This window comes from Ambystoma mexicanum, chromosome 2q (assembly GCF_040938575.1).
Source record: "Ambystoma mexicanum isolate Mex_15411 chromosome 2q, UKY_AmexF1_1, whole genome shotgun sequence".
Taxonomy (NCBI): Eukaryota; Metazoa; Chordata; class Amphibia; order Caudata; family Ambystomatidae; genus Ambystoma; species Ambystoma mexicanum.
The window spans coordinates 925,275,910-925,298,059 of NC_090924.1; the positions used below are offsets into that span (position 1 = coordinate 925,275,910).

The 22,150-nt window shown below is 46.3% G+C and overlaps 2 protein-coding genes across 4 annotated transcripts in view; both read right to left on the minus strand.

The window, feature by feature from the left end:
• Nucleotides 1–1,227: 1,227 nt before the first annotated feature.
• The window catches only part of HOXA3 (homeobox A3), a 238,188-nt gene continuing 217,265 nt past the window's right edge, over nucleotides 1,228–22,150 (minus strand). For all 3 annotated transcript variants that reach the window (XM_069648225.1, XM_069648224.1, XM_069648226.1), the window contains exon 3: nucleotides 1,228–2,780. In XM_069648225.1, the coding sequence (XP_069504326.1) occupies nucleotides 2,005–2,780 (776 nt within the window). In that variant the 3' untranslated portion in view covers nucleotides 1,228–2,004. The remainder of the gene's footprint in view (nucleotides 2,781–22,150) is intronic.
• HOXA10 (homeobox A10) overlaps nucleotides 2,548–22,150 on the minus strand; it is a 267,303-nt gene continuing 247,700 nt past the window's right edge. Inside the window, exon 4 of the mRNA XM_069648227.1 lies at nucleotides 2,548–2,780. The gene's annotated coding sequence lies outside the window, so the exon portion shown is untranslated. The remainder of the gene's footprint in view (nucleotides 2,781–22,150) is intronic.

The window sequence follows — 22,150 nt, forward strand, 5'->3', positions numbered from 1 at the left end:
AATACACAATGATTTCATCTTGAGCACCGGGAAGTGGTGCCAACCTCGCTTTGCCATGACCCGTTATTGTATAGAAGCAAGGGGAATTTGAGAATAACCGGCAATAGATATGAAATGGCCAGCGTTACACGTCTTCAAAGGGCTGCCATCTTCTGCCTGCCTGCCTACATGCCAGCCCCCCTGCCTTTCTATATAGCTACTAGGCAATGGGTTACTGCAATCTGGCAAGCAGTGTCCACCTGGGGTCGGTTTTATTCTGGAAATCATTGGCTGATATTGAAAAATGATTTCGCAGAATTTACATGTCTCCCGGTTTCATCATACCAGAGAGTGGTGCTCCAATTTCTGAGGGGGTAGGTCGGTCTAGACTCCACGGGGTCTGATTTACAAAGCGCTTTTCGATGGGACTGTGCCATTGAAAAACTCTATTGTAAATCAGTCCCCATCTTGGCGCATTTAGGTGGTTCAATACCCACACCCTTTTCGGGCTGTACAGCCCATTTTGTACCCTAAACATAAAAAAAATAATTGGGCCTGCTTCGCAAAGCGTTTTTCAATTAGATTTTACCATTGAGTGAGTCTTTGAGAACCAGGTCCATTCTCTCGACCCATTAATGCACATTTGAGTGCCTGGTTTTTAATTCGTCAGATGGCGACCGAATGTTGTGTGCGCATGTCATAAGCAGAAGCCTGGGGCTTTGAAGTTTGTTTTCCGCTGCCTTACACTGGGGTGGGAGGCAGCCCGTGGGAAGAGCCGCTCTGTGCCGCCCAAAGTGCTTTGCTGCAGAGGCGGAAAGACCCGTTCCATTTGTTCGGGCGGATGTTTGTGAGCGGGGGCTGCTTGAAGCCTTCAGAAGAAAGGAGACTCAAAATGGCGTCTCAGGGCAATCCAACAGCCAGGCAGCAGGGCAGCAGCCCCCCCCCCTCCCCCCCCACCGAATCCACTACCACCTTCCGTGACTCCCAGTGGCCTCCCAGAATGAAGAAAAAAACCTTTCTTGCAGGAAACCAAGCATACAAAGCTGAAGAACACACCGGGAAATTTCTAAACATTACAATGCCTACACAACAGACCTGGAATCCTCGAGCCACGGAAGAAAAGCAGAGGGAACTTACCAGAAGGAACCCCTTTTACCACAGAGGCAGAGTGTATCATACATGCGTGTTTTCTCCCACTGTTGGGTAATTCATTGCACATTTTTCCAATAAACTTGCTTTGAGAATTCGTTATTCAGAATAAAAACTTTATTTGTTTTCAGATTTTGCGCGTTAATGAATGTATAATCTTGAAATCAAATGAAGTATGCGAAGGCTTATAATGTTTGAACAGACGGTGTCGTTTTCTTTCTCATTTACTACAGGGGGTGCTGTGTAGCTCCAACCGAAGGCCCCAGTAATTCCAATATGCCACTGGCCACGTGGCCCCGACACTGTGTCCGTCTATTCTGCCTGTTTTATCTGCTTATAAATATGAAAGATGCCGATAAATAATATTTTGAACACGATTGTTTCCTTTTTTGAGATGTAGGGCAAATAATAAATACATCCGACTGTTCACCAGCATTCTCGCCCTGGGAGGCTTCGGCCCCTGTCCCAGCGCCTTTTCACCTTCATGTCGTCTTTTTCGTGATTTTGTTTGCAATTTTTTAAAAAAAAGTGCAATAACATTCTTAAATTGCTTCCCTGTTTGTGCGTACAACTTCACCAAGAAATGTTGTTTTAAAAACAAAAAACAACAATCATCAAACATACCCTGTTTTCATAAAAGTGTGCAAGGCAAATATAGCGCTGTGTGAGACTTGAAGTTGGAAGGTTGGGTTCAAGAGAACATACCCGCACCTCCCCCCAAACAAGAAACCAATTCACGCAATAGAGATTGCTATGAAATAAGAACTAGTAAAAAAAAATGCGATGCAAAAGATTAACAACAACAAAAAAATAACACAGAAGGTTGAGCGTGAGAGTACATGGAGTGAGGCTGCCCTTCGGGCGCGGCCTGGCCCATCACAGGTGCGTCAGTTTGGGCGCCTCCTGAATTCGTCCCTGAGAAGGATGGTGAGAAGACAGGTCTGTGTAGGTTGGGTGCGGGTCGCACTGTCCGTGGTGGTGGCTGGAGCCCATGGGCCCGGGCCCGCCGTAGTCCATGTTGGCCGAGGAAGGGTGGGAGAGATGAGTCAAACCGAAGATGGATGGCCCCGAATTCGTCATGCTCTCCACATAGTTCCCCCCCACATAGACGGGGCTTCCATGTATGTGCGCATTTCCATAGCTATTGTTCCCCGGGAGGGTGTGGGCCTCGTACTCCGGCGTGACAGCTGCTGTGCCCGCGTATCGCTTCTGGGGAGGCGGGCAGTTGTTCAGCGGAGGCGGGTATGGGGTGTGCAGGCCGTAGGCGTTCTGGTGAGCCTTGTTAAAGGACGGGGGGGACTGGGGTTCGTACGGGACACTGTTTACCAAGGAATGCATGGAGTTGAGGTACCCTCCGCTGACCGATTGCGGCACCGGGCTCCTGCTTGGGGAAGGGCCCCCAGACGAGGTCATGATGCCTTTGCCCTTCTGGTCTTTCTTGTACTTCATCCGCCGGTTCTGGAACCAGATTTTGATCTGCCGCTCCGTGAGGTTGAGCAGGTTGGCCATCTCCACCCGGCGCGGCCGGCAGAGGTAGCGGTTGAAGTGGAACTCCTTCTCCAGCTCCACCAGCTGGGCGCTGGTGTAGGCGGTGCGGGCCCGCTTGGACGAGGCTTGCCCGGGAGGGCTCTTGTCGCCGGCGCAGCTCTCACCTGCAGGGATGGCACAAAAACAGAGCGAGTGGGTAAACACGTGGAGGCAGGCGGGCGGCAGAGCAGTGCAAACACAATACAGGCATGCATGGCACATCTGAACACATCAGCGAAAAGAAGCAGAGCCGGGCCTGCAGGCTGCTCCTGTGACAGCAGAACAGGGCCTGTTATACCTATGTTATCTGTAGGCTTGAGATATCAGCGTTGTTTATATTTCAAATTGTGGCTTTTAAGACTGTGTACAGTACATCCCAGCAAGCCTTTGCCCCCTAAGATTCATTGATTTTTTTGCACGGCGCAAAGTGACTTTTCACTGGTGCAAAGTGAGTTTGCACTGCAACAATGGAGTTTGCACTGCTTCATGAATCAGGGGGTTTGTTGGAAGTGCAACGTCCCTTTGCACCAGTGAAAAGTCACCTTGCGCCGTGCAAAACACTCCATGAATTAGGCCATTAATGTTACCATGTACAAGTTTGAAGCAGTATCCCGCAGTGATTAAAACAGTAACACGTTTCAATAATTTCTTTCCATGGAAAACACGGTGGACGATATTTAACAAATATACCTTTGATCACATTAAAATCATTCAAATATATCAGCCCCTTACCGAACCCCCCTGCAAACGACCTCGCTTGTTCATTTCTATGTACGTTTGCTAACCTAGTGTTTTATGCACACTATGTTTGTTCCTCCGCCTTGCACTGATGACAATAAAGTGTTCATGAGTCTGAGCCTCAAGTGTCTGCGGAATGTAATGGTTTCTAACATAAATGAGGTGCGGGGCTCGAGAAAACACACGTGAAGCGCTGGCTGTAATCCACGGGGCTTGCACTTTTTTTGGGTGACGTTTTGATGGCCCAGAGAGCTGGAGGCATCACGACAGATTACAGACACGACTTGTGATAGACATGAACAGCCAGCTCTCGTGGAGACCTGGCGCAGGGTTCAAAAGAATCACTTCCGGGATTCGCTGCAGCTGTGCTTCCCACGGAAGTGCTCACATGTGAAACGGCAGTATCCGCGGGTGGGTGACGCGTGCGTGCCATGCGACTTCAGCACTGTGCAACAGAGGTGTGCAGACACGCTTAGCTACACACACCGTGACCGAGCAGTGTCACCGACACTTGGATTCCATATGTGCAAAAGCTTGCTGCATAACAAGGCCGAGCCTACTTCCACCTGCGCCCTCCCTGCTCGGGGCGACGCCACTACACCGCTGCACAACCCACCGCACTGGAGTGGATGGCTCGAGCGGAGAGGAGCCCGTGAAGGCGCACCTGGCAGACCTGCAAGGGGCGCTGATTGTGTAACCAGGGCCCCGCAGGCGAGGCTGGGGAATTGCATTCACAGAATAACGGGTATTACACAAACCCAGACACGTGCAGTGCTCGTGTTATTGATAACTAATCGGTGTGTCTTCCGTCCTTGCAGAATCACAAACATGTGTACTTGACTTTAATTAGACAATATGAAGACGCTGGGGTGCGATTCGCGTGGGCTTGAGAGGGAGAGAGAGAACGCTGGGCAAGAGAACCTCGGCTAACTCAGCAGCAGGCCTGGATGATAGCCTTCCTTCACAACAAGATGGGACCCAGCCACGACACTTTCCATCATAAAGATCTACCGCCGGTACGAGACTTCCCATCCCCAAGAACTACTACCGCAGCATACTTCCCACCACCTAGCACTACCGCAGTATACTTCCATCACCTAGTACTACTACCACAGCATACTCCCCACCACCTAGCACTACCGCAACAATAACACGTCATCTAGAGCAACCACAGCCAAGTTACTTCCATGAGAGAATGACCATCTACGATACTTTACATCACCTAGCACTACTACCGCAGCATACTTCCCACCACCTAGCACTACTACCACAGCATACTTCCCACCACCTAGCACTACCGCAGTATACTTCCCATCACCTAGCACTACTACCACAGCATACTTTCCATCATCTAGCACTACCGCAGTATACTTCCCATCACCTAGCACTACTACCACAGCATACTTTCCATCATCTAGCACTACCGCAGCTATAACACATTCCATCATTTATAAATACTGGAGCCTTCGTACTTTCCATCTAGAACTACCAGAGGCAACGAGACATTCCAGACCAAAATATTAGAGGAGGGGCTTTCTTTTCTAGTGGCACTACCACCTTCCCACCCCTCCTCAGAGTTATTAGCTAGATTCCATGGCATCAGTTACCCAATCCAGTCAAGTTGTTTTTGCCAACAGCAAACTGAATGCTGGGACTTGTAGTCTTGCCTTCGCCATTATACATTTGTGGATATAAATCACACCTTACTACAGTTTGTTGCCTAGAAGTAAATAACTGGAGAGTAAAGAGGACTCTAATGACACGGGGCCTCGAAAACTCGCCCCAGGCCATCAGCATAATCATGCCTGTGTACTGACACGCCCACAAGAAATGAGCACCCAGTTACTCACACTGGATTTCATCAGCACCAAAATCATCAGAATGTGCTGCACGGGTCCCTCCCAGCACCGTATCAAGAGCCCACCAACCCAATGCCCTCTTCATGTCTGTGGCATGTACACCCCACCGCCCCCCGCAAAATACAAAATACAAGAGAATGGCAGATCAGATGAGCATTTGCGGGCGGGCTATTAGCACACGAGTCATCAATCTACATTCCAATGGCACCTGCGAGCATTTCAGAGGCCCTACGTCTTGATGGCCACTATGATAAAGTACTTTGGGCCTGATTTACGAAGTCTTTTTTTCAATGGGGGGTATCCCATTCAAAAAGCCATTGTGTAAATCAGGCCCTTTAAGACACAGGTCCCGATTCATGGAATTGTTTGCGCGGTGCATTTAAGAAAAATCCATGAATCAGGCCCTTTATTTCCTAAAAACTGGAGGTTGTTTCTACAGAGCTACTGTGGAGGATATTGGATTAAAATAAGGCTTCTGGAGCTAGCAAGCTGGGAGTGGCCTATTCTGCAGATCTTGAGGTACAAATTAATTTTATTTTTTACATTTATTTCTTAAATGACACTTTCCTTAATACAGTTTTTAGAGCTTCTGGGCCCGATTCCCCAATCTTTTTTTTTGTTCTTGCGGAGGGAAACCATTAGCGCATTCACCCCTCCGCCTCCCCCACTTCCGTAAAAACAAGTTATGCCGCATTCAAAATGGATATTTGAACGCGCACAAAGATGCCCCCCCTCCACCTGTTTAGGAAAAAACCCATTTCTTTCCTAACCATACCCAGCTGGCCAACCAACACTACTGCAGCAGCTTGCAAACCAAGTGCAGCCTACCATATCTTGACTCCCTGTAACAGCGCCTGGATGCCCATGGGCTTTGTGCGCTACTATAAATGCAATAAATCAATAAAATGCGCAATTGCACAAACGAGGGGCCTGGAGGCTGTGCTCGTATCCGGAATTCACAAAGAGGAATTGCGCACTGCATGGACGCGTGCTTTCTGAACCTTTCATTAATGTGTTCATGCCGTTGCTGTCCTGCTTGCCTTTCTACCCATCACACAGAGAGAGAAATTTGTTCATGTCATTTTATAAGCAAAGGTCCGGTCACTGTAAAGTGCAGCCCCAGCACTCAGATGAGTGCGAGCCAAACATGCTGTTGACACGCGTGTTTGCAAGGGTTGCCGGTCAGGGCATGGCTTGCACTGGTGGCCAGCGCCTCACATATGTGCATGTCCCCTCTGGGAAGAAGTTGGCCCCAGCATTTCTTAAAAATCACAAAAGTAAAAACGAAGCTCGTCCTCTGCACTTTTTTGGCATGATGTTTGGGGGAATCAGACCATATATCTGTGTTTTATAAAACAGGTGCATTTCAGCATTTTTTAAATTCCAAAGACACTGTAGGTAATATCGTGCGGTCTGTTTTTTATGTATATAAATGTGAACCTAGCTAGCCTATCACCACCAGTTTACATTATGCCTTTGTGTGCATCATTTCTGTTCTGCAGCAACCCACGCAGCCCACCATTAACAGCTCACATTAGTGCCATTAATAAATTACCGTATGGCCACCTAGTGACGGAAAAGTAATCACATAACCCACAGTTACACTCACAGGGCCTGATTTACCAAAGTGTTTTACAATGACACAATTCCATTGAAAAACACCTTGTACATCAGGGCCCTTATCTCAATTACAGGTATTCCTACTCTCAGACACTCAAGCCATCACTCTCATGCACACTCACTATCGCACTCATGTTGCGGATTGTCATGCGATTGCGAGTCAAATTAAGCTCCCATTTCCAATTCCACTTAAGATACTTGTTTTAACTTTCTGTAAAGACGGACATTCCCAGTAGTCTCCCAGTATGACATTCCCAGAAAGCCTAACATTTATAGGAAGCTGCCAGTTTGACACTCCTTATAAACTCACAGTTTCATATTCCCAGTAAGAACCCAAATTAACAATCCCAGTAAGCAAGGATTTATTAATTAATATTTTGACCATTTTTATATGTATGTTTATTTGAACCCAGTTTTAACATCACTAGTTTGCATCGTGCCTAGTAAGCACATAATTGCCAGTTTGAATCTACCCACGTAGCACACCATCCATCACTCGTTTAAATCAGGCCGGGTTAGCAAATGATCTTGTGCATATTTACACACAGCACAGCATTCAAAGCACACACGCTCTCACACTCAGCGTGCCACAGTCACTCTCACACACTAACCCTAAGACTAAAACTCACTCACACATTTAGTCACTCTTAGATTCACTCTTACACCCACTCCCTCTCATAATAACGCACCCACCCTCAGACGCACACTTACTCCCACGGGAATCACCACACCCGCCCACAGACTCACACTTACACCCGCCCTCAGACTCACACTTACTCCCACGGGAATCACCACACTCTCCCTCAGACTCACACTTACACCCGCCCTCAGACTCACACTTACTCCCACGGGAATCACCACACCCGCCCTCAGACTCACACTTACTCCCCCAGTAATCACCACACCCGCCCTCAGACTCACACTTACTCCCCCGAGTACTCACCACACCCACCCTCAGACTCACACTTACACCCGCCCTCAGACTCACACTTACTCCCACGGGAATCACCACACCCGCCCTCAGACTCACACTTACACCCGCCATCAGACTCACACTTACTCCCACGGGAATCACCACACCCGCCCTCAGACTCACACTTACACCCGCCCTCAGACTCACACTTACTCCCACGGGAATCACCACACCCGCCCTCAGACTCACACTTACACCCGCCCTCAGACTCACACTTACTCCCACGGGAATCACCACACCCGCCCTCGGACTCACACTTACTCCCCCAGTAATCACCACACCCGCCCTCAGACTCACACTTACTCCCCCAGTACTCACCACACCCACCCTCAGACTCACACTTACTCCCCCAGTACTCACCACACCCACCCTCAGACGCACACTTACTCCCACGGGAATCACCACACCCGCCCACAGACTCACACTTACACCCGCCCTCAGACTCACACTTACTCCCACGGGAATCACCACACCCGCCCTCAGACTCACACCCGCCATCAGACTCACACTTACTCCCACGGGAATCACCACACCCGCCCTCAGACTCACACTTACACCCGCCCTCAGACTAACACTTACTCCCACGGGAATCACCACACCCGCCCTCAGACTCACACTTACATCCGCCCTCAGACTCACACTTACTCCCACGGGAATCACCACACCCGCCCTCGGACTCACACTTACTCCCCCAGTAATCACCACACCCGCCCTCAGACTCACACTTACTCCCCCAGTACTCACCACACCCACCCTCAGACTCACACTTACTCCCCCAGTACTCACCACACCCACCCTCAGACTCACACTTACTACCACGGTACTCACCACACCCACCCTCAGATTCACACTTACTCTCACAGTACTCACCACACCCACCCTCAGACTCACACTTACTTCCCCAATAATCACCACACCCAACCTCAGACTCACACTTACTCCCACGGTACTCACCACACCCACCCTCAGACTCACACTTACTCCCACAGTACTCACCACACCCACCCTCAGATTCACACCTACTCTCACAGTACTCACCACACCCACCCTCAGACTCACACTTACTCCCACGGTACTCACCACATCTACATTTATTCTCAAAACTCATACGCACTCTCAAACACACTAGCTCACTCACACATGGTATGATTTGCTATTTCATGACAGGTCATGTGAATGCATGATATGTATGTCATTTTATAGCATGGCGTCAAATGTAATTTCAGGGAAGCCTGACCTTATCCCAGTTCGCCCATTTCCGTGAGCTATTACTTTCACATCCCCACTAGGTACGACATTCCCAAGAAGCTCCCAATTTGACATTTCCATTGGGCTATCATTTTCACATTCCCAGTAAGCATGGCACGGCCAGCAATCTCCCAGTTTGACTTTCCAAATAAGCTCTCAGTTTAACATACCCAATAAGTTCTCAGTGAGCTTGACATTCAGAGTAAGCTCCCAGCTACCAACATTCCAGTAAACTGCACTGAAAAGGTCCAAGTTCTCCCCAAATATCACAGAGAGAGCATGACCCTAATAAAGAAATGTTGCTTGTCCTACGCAAAGGGAAACGAAACAGAAGAAGTCCCTAATCCACATAGAATGTGAGGGCAGGTCCCGGCAATCATCACACCAAGCCTAAGCTCTCCAAACTCTCTGCACAAAAGGAGTGCCTTTGGTCACATGACATGACAAGAACTTTTCAATTGACTCCCTAATATGCAATTGATACATGGACTGATTTTTATGCAGCAAACACAATCCTTAAGCTTCACAGCCCTTATTGGATCTCAAGTTTCCATCATTATAAGTCACGCTTGCCCAATTAGTAACATTGCTTAAAAAGATCCACACGCGGCACTGAAAAGCTTTGCACAAAAAGGAGACAAGCATATGTTCTCTATCTTTTAAATTATTTCTCGAGGGTTTAAAATAGATGCCACTTAACTCGGTACTGTTTATTAATCAAAGTGTCATTATACACAATGCCTATTTCACACTATGATAATAAACCGCTGTCAGTAAAATCTTGCAGTATGGGCAACATGCCTCACCCCACTGCAACATTATGTAATTCTTAGATCATACTGAAAGCTCAGGCAGGTGTGGCAGCGAGGATCTGCTTAGCCCATCTGAAGACCCTTAATAAGATGTTCCACATGTTTGCGTTACCACCCAGAGGTTAGACCGTCACGGCAATGCTTTGGCCAGTGTAATATTCTACAGGGATCGAAAGTAAGGTTGGAAAGCAGGAGCTAAAAGCAGCTCCGGGTAATCCATCATTAACCAGTGAACAGGAGCTACCGCTGGGGAAGGAGAAGCTAGTGCACAGCTCTCTGCAAATCTAACTTCTATATAAGATGCAAACTCCTCATTTGGTCAATTATTTATGACCCTTTATGCTTTAAATGTCACATAGATGTGTCCTAATGTTTAGTTATAGATTGCCCCATGCACAGAATTCAATTCACATTGGTGTGTTTGGTTGGCATTATTTCGCCTGAAGAGCCAAAACTAGCGCCTGATAGCCATTGGTTGCAAGCTAACCAGGCTCTTCTAGGTTACAAGCAGAAGCTAAATACCCCCCAGCTCCCCTCAATTTCGGACCCTGAGGTTTAAACTCATGAACAAGTTCTACTGCACCAAAAATGCTGCAGTCTGGATCTCAACCACGACAACCGATTTACGAGTGCTGCCCAGCCATGAAACAATCTCAATGATTTCCAGTCACAAAGCATGGTTACTTCAAGAGCCTGTCTTCTCCAAAATGCCTACTACCCTACAGGGTCAACATTCATTCTCAAGACATTTAATAGATGCGTTCTACTCTGCACTCCACAAACACTTTCTTGGCTTGGCTGTAAATCTGTCCATAAGTCGCCCCCACCCTCTTTGAAAATGACTCCTGCTCCTGTGGAATTTACCCCTAATTCCTTCAAGTCAATTGCAGACCTCCTGTCCATCCATCCAGAAATCACGGCTGCTTCCGACTCATCCTTAATGCACCTTTATCACTTATAATATTGTACCGAACAGTTCTGGCAAATCAGGGCCTGGCCTAACTGTCCCGGCCGAACGGATAGATGGCAGGCTTGGTTGTGATGGGGCTAAAGAGTCACAACAAATATTTTGGGGCAGGACATAAAAAGTATCTGGCAGAATAGCAAATAACTAAGGGACTTTTAAAAGACGTGGGGCGGGGCCCCTATAACCAAAGGAGTAAACAAACTTACGAAAGTCGAGTTTTCAAGGGACTGAAATCTATTTTAAAAGGTGTGTTGAAGTGAAAAATGGACTACAATAATAAAAAAATATATATATATAAAAAAGAAACCATTTCATTACAGGGCAGTGCAGGTTCCAGTCCGTCTGTTCGCTTGAAGAAAAGCCATGATACTTATGTGCTAATTCATTTAATGAAATCAATCTAACGATAAGTCTTCAATAACATGATCTGTTGCGGTAAATGTTCTAAAGTAATGTAAGATTGAGTTATACTGCCTAGCCAGTAGTGCAGTGAAACAATGTTTCCCCTCGTCTACTTCCAGGCCGGATGTAGCCTCAGCTGAACAATGGCCGGGTTCTAAGGCTGGCAACTTTCGCTACAGAGTGGCAGATTCATTCTAAAATGGCCCCGACAGCTAGGCACGGGAGTCAATGCCAGGACTCATTTAGCAGGCTACTAAACACAATCTATTGCAATTCTCCACTGGGCCACTTACGCTTACTTCAAAGCTTCATGCAAAAATAAATGCTGCAAAATACCACCTTTTAACAAATACATATACACAAGTTAGCATTCAACATGTTCAAATGGCCAATAGGTTGGGTATGTTCTTAAGAGCAGATGTGTTTCACTTCATTACTAAATAACAGAGCTAGGTTCCAAATGAGGCATTTGGCCACTGGAATTGGCCAACCTTAATTTCTCATTCTGGCAGAACCAAAACGTGTACTTCTGTTAATGATCCTTGAGTATCTCTTGGAGATTTGCCTATGGATGTATTCTCCCGTGAGCTCCATCTCCATCCACGCAGTGAGCAGCCGGCGGTGCACAGCACCAAGTACACCTGATCATTAGGTACAACTATCTTGTGGGGCAGTAGATCCTTTCGTGTGGAAGGGAGCAGTAGGAATGCTTATGGATAAAAGCTCTGAAATGCAGCGCCTCGACACTGGCATTGTTGCTTAACGCTAATCAATGAACCACGGGCCTTCTCATACCCACTCACGACGAGAAGCCCATTTCCCCTATGCAGAAGACAAGGAGGATTTCTGAGAATATCTAGATTCTGTCACCCACTCAGATACCATTAACGTTTATAGCTGTGAAAATGCCTCTTCTCAGCGTCTATTTTTATCATTATTTAAACCAGCTAAAAAAAAAATTGGATAGAGGTGAAATATGGAACTTCTGCGCAAAAGGCAAAAAGGGATTATTTGGTACTTTTCTGGCACGCGCGTGTTTACCTATAACCGCACTGGATATGAGTGATACGCTTTACAGTTAGTACACGAGAGTAGCAGGTTTCCATCAGAGCCAAATCACTCATTCCCAGTTTCCTGGACTATTTATTCTACACTGATGCCCCTTAACAGCGGTCCAATGATGTAGTTCCTTTACCTGCCCTTCAAGGTGTGTCTGGGTGGGAGTACCATGTTATATAGATCGTGTAATGTATGTAAAAGGAAAATAACTGAAATTATGCATTTCCCAATACCACACAAATCTTATATACTTAGAGTGATGACGAGCAGCTAGAATGTAAATGTTGGAATTATACTTTATATCTCTTCATCATAAGGGAGAGGGAGGACTCCTCCAACCCCACAGATAGTCACACTTATCTCAGACTCCCCTGACTCTACGCTCATCACCTATAACACTAGAATGCAGCTGTCCCCCACGATCAATATGGCCTAGCTGCACACATAATGATACACCACCTTGCACACTTCAGCAACCTATTCAACCTACAGCACGTTGAGACCATACCAATGGTGAAAGGCGCTCTACAAATGCCCATTAGAATAACAAAATACACATGATTGGATTATGTTGTGGAGAAGTCCTTTCTGCTTGTGTTTCAAACACTGGAGCTGGTGGCTTCTCGCAGGCTCATTCTAGTGGCCGCGTTGAATCCGGGTGTACGAGTACGACTGATTGCGCATCTGCACAGCCAGATTCCTCACCCACCTGCCGATTGGGATCGATAGTGGAGCAGATGTTGAGGTGTAGGCACCTTCCACTGGCAGTGGATCTAATGGGATCTTTATCGCACACATGTGCAGAGCAGAAGATCTGAAATGGCGACCGCTATATCAAGGTGAAAGTCATCATTACCGTGAGGACAACAATTTAATGTGCCTGCTTTTCCCTGGCGCTGGCAAAGTAGACACACTATGTTGGATTCATGGGAGTAGGAAGGGATCAGAAGACTGTTTCTGTACGGTGTTCCCGCAAACTACACAAACTCCTTACCACCCTGATCAGAATGGGGTGCCAAGAAGCATCTCAAGGAAGAAAGTGTGGCCAAATGCGTAGCACCAACCCCACATGTAACAGTGTTCCCTCTTGTTGACAAATGCGTAAGGCCAAAACAATCAAAGAAGGACCAAGGTTTTTTGGAAAAAAGAGGTTGGGAACATGCCATATGATGACCTTAAGTATTCAAAAAAGGATCCCAACACCTCTTGACTGATGCCCAATGTTTTACCCAGGGTATAGAACCACCAGTTGCAACTCTCTAATCGCTAGACATACTTGGGTCCCACAACATACATGAGATTACGTATCCAGTACAGACAGGATCAAAACATTATACCACGATCCTCCGACTAATAATCACTCATTCATATATTACATTCTTTATTTATTATTAAAAGAAGAAAAACGAAGACATAAAATTCATTTATATAAAACACATTCAAAAGATATATATTTTTTAAAGTGACATGTGCAGAACCATTTACATGGTGCAATATTCTCAAGTGAGAAATTCTGTTTTCTCAGAAGAACATCAAAATAGGGTTAACATCACCTTTTGAAATGACACTTAAACTTGCTAGCATTCAATTAGCTAGTTGATATGAATGTCTGCCACCCAAATGCGTAAGGCACCTGATATTAAATTATCCACTTATGAGCAGAAATTACTGAGAAGCTTTTTACAAAATGTGTCAATAGTTTGGAAGAACATGAACTCATACAAAACATGTAATGCTTCTGACAGAGGGCTAAGTCTGACAGAAGTTTGCAAAACGTAGTAAATATGACAGACTGACTTAGGCTACACTTACAAAGCGCAACCCCTTTAATATGCAAGTTTCTCCAAATCTGCTAATTTCACACTTCTCCAAAGGCCATTTATTTTAACTTAATAGATACTTAAAATGTTAAAGAAGACATCACTTTGCTAATTACTTTCTGATGCTCCCTGGGATCCAACTGGCGAAAGATCCCCGCTAGGGAAATTTGTGAGACATCATACTATGGAAATGTGTAAGGCATTTGCTATGCAAGTCTAGAGTCTAAGCATGGCCATGAGAGAGCGTGGAGAGGCTGAGGACATGTGTTTAATTCCCCTACATTATCCCTCACTAATCCTTCACACGATGATCACCCACTGCCCCCCCGGCCTCTCCTGCACAGGCCGACGTCTGGAACTAAAAAAAGACACTTATGACTCTTGGCAGTGGATCACTCGGCTAGCGCGTCGCACGTCGATGAAGAACGCAGCTAGCTGCCGAGCATTATGCAGTTATTTAACCCACACTATGATAGGCATTAGCGCATGATTATTGCCTGCACGGAGCCGTAGCCCTATAAACAATATTCCAATATGATTTTGAAGTGGGAGCATTTTACTCCCTATTTCGGAAAGTTGGGAGTAAAATTATTTTTAGGGAATAAAAAATGTAAGTCACATTCCCAATGGGAGTATTTTATAAGTATTTTATAAGCAAGCAAAAAAGTTTTACCAGTGAAACAGAAATTATTTTGTAATAAATATGTCTGCACCTAGTCATTCGTGCACATTTAAAGTTGCATTTTTACCTCTTCATATCAGGCACTGATAATAGTAGAGTGTCTTCCTGTAGCTCTGCACACACTACGCGTCCAAACATATCAAGGAGATGTGTTGATGAAAGCACGGGGGCAGTCTCCAATACGTCTCTTTCATATTGTTTTGGTAGTATGTTCACTCCTATTTTTCCTTTTTTGGGAGTATTTAGCTATTTTAGGGAGTAAAAGTGTATGACACCCCTTATCTGTAGGGCTGCCTACAACCGAAGGTGATAGACATATACCGGAAAGGGAAATCACCCAAATGATCATAACGGCTTTCAGATCAAACCGCTATTTTCACATCAATATTACCTTACACCAGTATAGGAAAATGCTGCAAAGTCATGCTGCACCACACCACCACGCACAAACGCCCCTTTGCACACCCCTTGCGAGAGTGGGTAGAGTGGCCTTTGTGCAAGGACACACTCTGCAACAGTAGAGAGACAGGAAAGACAGGAACATCCCAGACACACACACATGCATTGAGTCTACACATTCACTGTCTGGTTGGCTTTTTTTTTGGCTGCCCCCTCGTCCTCTCCTTTACTCTCAGGACTGGCTGTTGTGGGTTCAGTGGAGGGTGTGTGAGCAGCAACTTGCTATTGACACTGCAAGCTGTGTCAGAATGATTGTAATGTCGTCAAAACATGTGATTGTTGACCACATTCCAAGCATTCCGATTGGCTACTCAGTGGTCTATGTGCTAATAGATGGAAACCAACAAAGATTTGCATTTCACCACCTTATATATTTTAGGAACACACCGTTTGCACATTGACGCCCTTTGTCGCGAAAGCCACAATGCAAATCTTACTGCTAACCTGTTTACAGATTATAAACTAGTGTTTTGTGAGTGATTTATGCCCCAAAATAACAGGCACCATTAAAAAAAAAACCTCTCTTTCAGGACCATTTCAACTAATCCACTTTTAAATCAGGAGTACACAACTCGGGACTTCATGCAGTCAGGTTTGTAGGATATCCAACATGAATATTCATGAGATGAATTTGAATTCAAAATACCAAATGGGAGCTCATTTACAAATTCAGTATTTATCACGAAAATCCCAGATAGTGGGGTCTAGAGGCACGCAGTGCTGTTTTAGGTGGATTGGTAATTATGATTGTTCTTTAATAACGCGCTTAATACCAGCGAGTGGTTTCTAAGCGCGGGATCGGGATTCAAATTTTACTCTGTGTTGGCTTGAGGGCGTTGCCCCTGAGCTATCCTACCTAAACATATCATTAAGAGCAACTCATTCCAACAATAGCTTGCAGGTGTATATTAGATTGTAGATGTTTGGAAATGTGTATTTTGCAAGTGTGGTGTGTTTGTTTCAACGACACGGCCCATGATGTTTAAGCACCTCTACACTGAAGCAAGTGTGGCGGGAAGGCCCATTTCCACTCCTCTTATTATGATGAATGCTTCGAAGACACGAAGAAGACGCTACATCTTGATGCGTGTGCCTCATGCACAGTGAACAATTGGAAACATGTGCACTGCGATTACCATAACTTCAGCATATGGGATGGTTTATCACAGCAAACGAACAGACAAGGGGCCGGTTCACCCAGCTGAATTCCTGGATCCGTCCAAGGAAAATTGCACTGTTCAGATTTGTGCACACTGCTCAGAAAGCATTGGTTATGTTATTCACAAACTGGCACACTGTGCGGGGGTTGGTTGTTTGACATGCCTGACCCCCCCCCCTTCTCCCGCCATAATCATTGCTCCCCCCAACTTCAACAGTGGTGTGCTGGATACTGCATTTCTCCATCCGTGGTGGGTAGAATCACAAAGACGGCGTTAAATTCGGATTCCAACCCATGTCTCCAGATTGCACGGGCATTTACTAACCACTAGATCAGGTCATGCCTAAGCCGCGCCCCACCACTTTGCAAATTACTCAATTGCTCAATTTTCACATATTCCAAACTGTGCAAGGGCAAATTTGAGCATTTGCTTCATTGATCAAGTTCAACTAACTGACTAGTAGGCCTTGCAAGTGTTTTTCTCGCGTAAGGGGGCCTGCGTCCTGTACAACACATTATATGGGTGTAACAACAAAAGTGAACGACAAAGGGATAAACTGAACATACAGGGATAGATTCTCAAAGATGCACAGTGGAGCAAATCGGGAGATGCAGGTGAGCATGTCAGATTTAAACATGGTACCTTTTACCGGAGTCCGAAACCTTAAAACTGGCCATAACTGGAGATGCTTGCGGTATCTCTGGAATGCCTTTGAGCAAAACGTTATGAATCACATTTGCAGTGAGGCTTGTGTGAGTCATGTATAAGAAAGCAGAAGCACATATTAGATGCTCGTGACATCTCCCCATTCACTCCACAGAAAACCTTTGAGAATGAGACCCCTGTCTGTATGTTTCATAAACATCGGCCAAGCAAGCTGGACTACACCGGTGAAACACCCAGGAAATGACCAACTACAATGCAGAAAGTGAAGCAGCATCATGTCTACCTTTCACGGCTTAAATACCTTGCTGCTTATTACCTGAAATAAATAATAGTGGTTATATTCAGGAGATCATCGGTTTGCTGAACAAAACTGGCAGCTGAGTTCTGAATTTGTTGGAGTCAGCAACCAGCAGGATGGAAATGTCTACATGAATAAAGGGCGGCAGCAAAATTCCAATTGAAATGTAAGTGATTTATTACCCGGTTGCAGGTATCAGCACGTAAGAGTGAAGGCGCGTGATGGGTGAATTTACACTCATTGACACATGCAGTAACACATTTACTACAATGAGAATTGATTATTGCGAAGAGGAAAACAGTTTAGTTATGTGTCATGATGCATGCAATCATTGTATGTCTACACGGCACACATATACAAATCTCTATATAAAATGGTCTCCCTATGAGGTGCGCACCCGTCTTGTACCTTTACACCCAATGGCCTGGTCCACCACAGGTTTACTTTGATCTGTCTTGTGCCCTGGACCAATCACATCTCATCTCTCTGCTCTCAACCCTGCAAACCCTTCTCCACCCTCTAGGCCATACTGCCAATCCCTTGCCCTCAACCTATCTCATCTTCTCTCTCAGCCAATAACTTTCTCTTCTAATTAGCCTCCGATATATTGAGCGTCGTAGAGCCCCTCAGTTCCCCTGCTCTCTATCTGCACCTTCCCTCCGTCTACTCAGCAACACTCCCCATCCCACTTTAAGCATCTTCCCCCCAACTACTCAGAAGAAGATATCACCTGTTGTACAAATGGCCTAGCCATCCTGTGCCCCTGGGGAATGGTGTGTCCTTGGACTATCAAAAAATAACCTGCTTCTTCCTCCCTTCTCTCTTTAAGCTCTTTCTCAATGCTGGGACCTTACCCACCGACTTTATAGCTGCCAACGTACTACCCATCTTGAATAAGCCTTCCGCTAAACTTCCTGCCAACTCGTGGCATTTCCCCCTTGTTTCCCAATTACTCTAGAGTCCTGGGGAGGGACATCTTTAAGAGCTGGCTGGAGCACAGCGGACTCTGAGACCCTCTATGTCCCAAAGCCAATGCATTCCTGACCAGGTCTCCATCTTCCTCCCCACTGCTCATCACCATAAACGCTCCTCCCTGCTTCATGACTGATCTGGTTCTATCAACATTGTTCGTCATCACACTCTACTTCTCACCCTGTCCACCTCAGAATTTAGGACTAGGAATTTGCCTGAAATCCTTTCTACCTTTCTGATCGATGCTTTTCCCTTTTGTGGAACACAAATAAGCCTGCCACCACCCCTTTGCCACTGGGGATTGCTCAATGTCCCACGCTCTACCCACTACTCTTTATCCTCTAGATCTGCTCCCGGCATGCTAATTCCCTCCTTTGGATTTTCTTGCAGCCTATTTGCTAATAATATACATATTCTCTTCTCTTTTCCCACCTTCAACAGCAATTTCTCTTTGTGGATCTACAATTGTATTCTGGCACATCTCCACAGGATAGTCCTTTGTTATCTTATGCTAAACTGCTCTAAGATCGAAGCTATCGATTTCCCAACATTTAAACCCCTTCCACCCAATGATGAACACTCACACCTATAGCTTTACCTCCTGACCGGTTGACCCATTCCTCTAAGAACCACATCCTTGGGGTCTTCATCTGCTTTCTTCAGATCCACCAATTCACCACCTCTACTGCCACTAGACTCCTCTTGCTGAACATGCACATTTTAGCCTTCCCACCTCCCATATCAATAAGACTCTCATGTATACCTGTGTACTTAGCCACCTTGAGTGCTGGCCAGGCTCCCCCTGGGCCTTCCTCTTCTATGTCTTTGCCACACTCAACACAATTTTCAACTTTACACCTGTTGCTCTATACAAACTTCTTATCGCCCCTCTTAACATCCTTTTCCCAACTACACGCAGGCTGACTCTATATGCAGCACTGATCCCTCATCAAATTTCCACTGCTCACCTATGTGCTATCCCCAACCTGGCTCCCTCTATCATTACCTACACTTCAACTTGCATATTCTGCTCCCGTGCTCTTCTCAATCTTTGTCCACCAACAACTTTGCATAACACCTCAATTGTGCTATCAAAAGCATCATCCACATTCTTGCAATAAGGTCCAACTCCAGGCCTCAAGGGCAGGATTTATGTCGGATTCTCAGGATACCCTTCATTAATATTCATGAGATGAATTTGCATACAATGATTCTAAATCTATGCCCTGAATATGGATATCCTGAAAACCGTCAGGTTTCTGACCCTCGAGGCCTGGAGTTGGAGAACCTAAGCTATATCTCCACTCCCTGGAAGGGGCACCTGCACTACCCCACAACAACCTCCCTCCCTGATGTTCCCTCTGTACAATGCTTCTAGATCTTCCCCTTTCCGTCTAGTCTCCATGTCATGTTCCAACATGATAATGGTCCTCCCAACAATGTCACCTGCAAACCTACTTTTATAATGCCCCAGGTCAAATGATTGCTTTAATTCAAATACCTTGCTATACAAAGGTTTCTGTTAGAAGCATTCAACTTTCGACAGACTCGGGAGAAGGCGAGCCAGGAGGTGGCGAAGTTTGGAAGCTCTGACAAATAGGCGGAATGACAAGGTGGAATGACTCACATCAGGTGCTGCACCTTTAATGCAATCAGTGGTGGCGTTCAACACATGTAGCAGTAACGGTATTGGTGGGTAGGCGTACAGGAATCGACTTTTGCATAGGATCGAGAAAGCATCCCCCAGACTCTTTGCTTGAGGGAACCTGCTGTTCAAAAACGCTGGCAATTAGTGTTGTTCACTGTAGCAAACAGGTTGATCTGAGGCTGGCCCCATCTGCTGACAGTCCGAGACACTTGAGCTAGATGGAGGTCCCATTTATGGCAGGACCGCAGCTGCCTGCTGAGAGTCTGCAATGGTGTTTTTTACGCCTGCCAAGTGGAACAGGACTAGAAACATCTGCTGAGCAATGGCCCAGCACCACAGTTACTGTGCCTCCAGAGAGTGGATGGGATTGTTCCACCCAGCTTCTTGATGTAATGCATGATGGTGAAGTTGTCAGTGAATATCCTGACCAATTTTCCCAAAAGCTGCGGCTTGAAAGACTTGAGAGCCCAAAAAATTGCTGCAGTTCCAAGACGTTGATATGCAATGTCTTCTCTTCTGGGCACCATAGTCCCCTGGTGTACAGTTAACCCATTTGGGTGCCTCAACCCTGCAGAGAGGCGTCAGTAGTGACCATTTCCTGATGCGCCGGGGTCCTGAAGGGGGCCCCCATGAGATGTGTAGGTGAATGTACCACCACCATCAGGGCTTTCCTCATCGTTTGATTGAGGACTATCTTGTTGTTCCATGAGCGGGATGTCTGTTTCCACCTGGTGTCAAGGTACTCTTCAAGAGGCCTCATGTGCAGCCTGCAATGTGGCACCAGATAGATGCAGGGAGACATCATCCCTAATAGGGATTTGATGGAGTCGGCACTCTGACGGAGGTTAGTCTTTGGACCTTTCCTAGGATAGCACATATTGTTTCCTCCGGTGGGGCCGCCATGCACAAGATTATGTTGCTTCAGGCCTCCAGGAACAGAGCATCTTGGGACAGCACCATTCAGGATTTGGGATAGTGTATGGAGAATCACAGAGAGGTTAGAGTCTGAACCGTCTATGCAGTATGTTGCGCTGCCTCGGCGTGAGAATGAGACCGGGTCAGTCAATCGTCCAGGTAGGGCTAGCCATTTATTTATTGGGTATTACACTCCATTCTGACGAAGGAATGCTGGAACTGTGCCAAGGCGTTGGGTGAACATCCTCTGGGCTGATTTGAGGCCGAAGGGTAAAGTCTTGAATTGGTAGTGTCTTCCTTGGACAACAAACCTTAGGAACCTCAGATGTTTTGGGTGAGTGGGAATGTGGAAATCTGCATCCTCCAGACCCAGTGTCGCCAGAAAATCTCTCTCTTCCAGTTGGCTGAGAATGTGCTGTAACGTGAGCATCCTGAATTTCTGGAACTTTAGTAATTTTTTGAGACAACGCATGTCCACAGGATGGGTATCCACCTGCCTAACTTCCTGTGAACCAGAACATTTCTGGAGTATACTCTGGCACCATGGAGGTGCAGAGGGACAGGCTCTATTGCCCTTTTTAGCAGCAGATCCTGAACTTAATTGAGGAGTTGGGCTCTGTGCTTCTTGTCATCACGGAAGTTATGCGGGGGCACTTGTCTTGGAACTCCAGTGAGAGTCCCTGCTCAATGATGACAAGCAACCATTTGTCCGTGGAGATGTTGCACCACATGTCGACAAACTGAGATAGCCGGCCTCCCACTGTGGTGCTTAAATGGGGACTCGGACCTTGGCCTGGTCAGGTTGCATAGTCAGGTGCCACTTCCCCCTCCTGAAAGATGGCCCTGGCTTCGGCCTTTTTGTCCTCTGGCATGAAATCGAGAATGGGCCCCAACATGTACCAGAGTTCCCTGTCATAGCATGCAAGGATGGCAAAGGCATTGACGGCCTTTAATGTAGATGCTGCAGTGGTAGTTATGCACTTTCCAGCCGCATCCAAATTTCTTCCATCCAGATCAGGTGGGCCCGAGCAAGAGGATGATGGATTAGACAACCTCTTTCTCATAGCAGACTATTGAGTTTGCTATTGGATGGTCTCTGAGGCTTTTAGGAGCCATATCCAGGACTCTTCTCCAACCTCTCCTTTTTAGTTGGTGCAGAAAGGGTGTTTGCATCACCACCAACCCGTCCTCTCAACT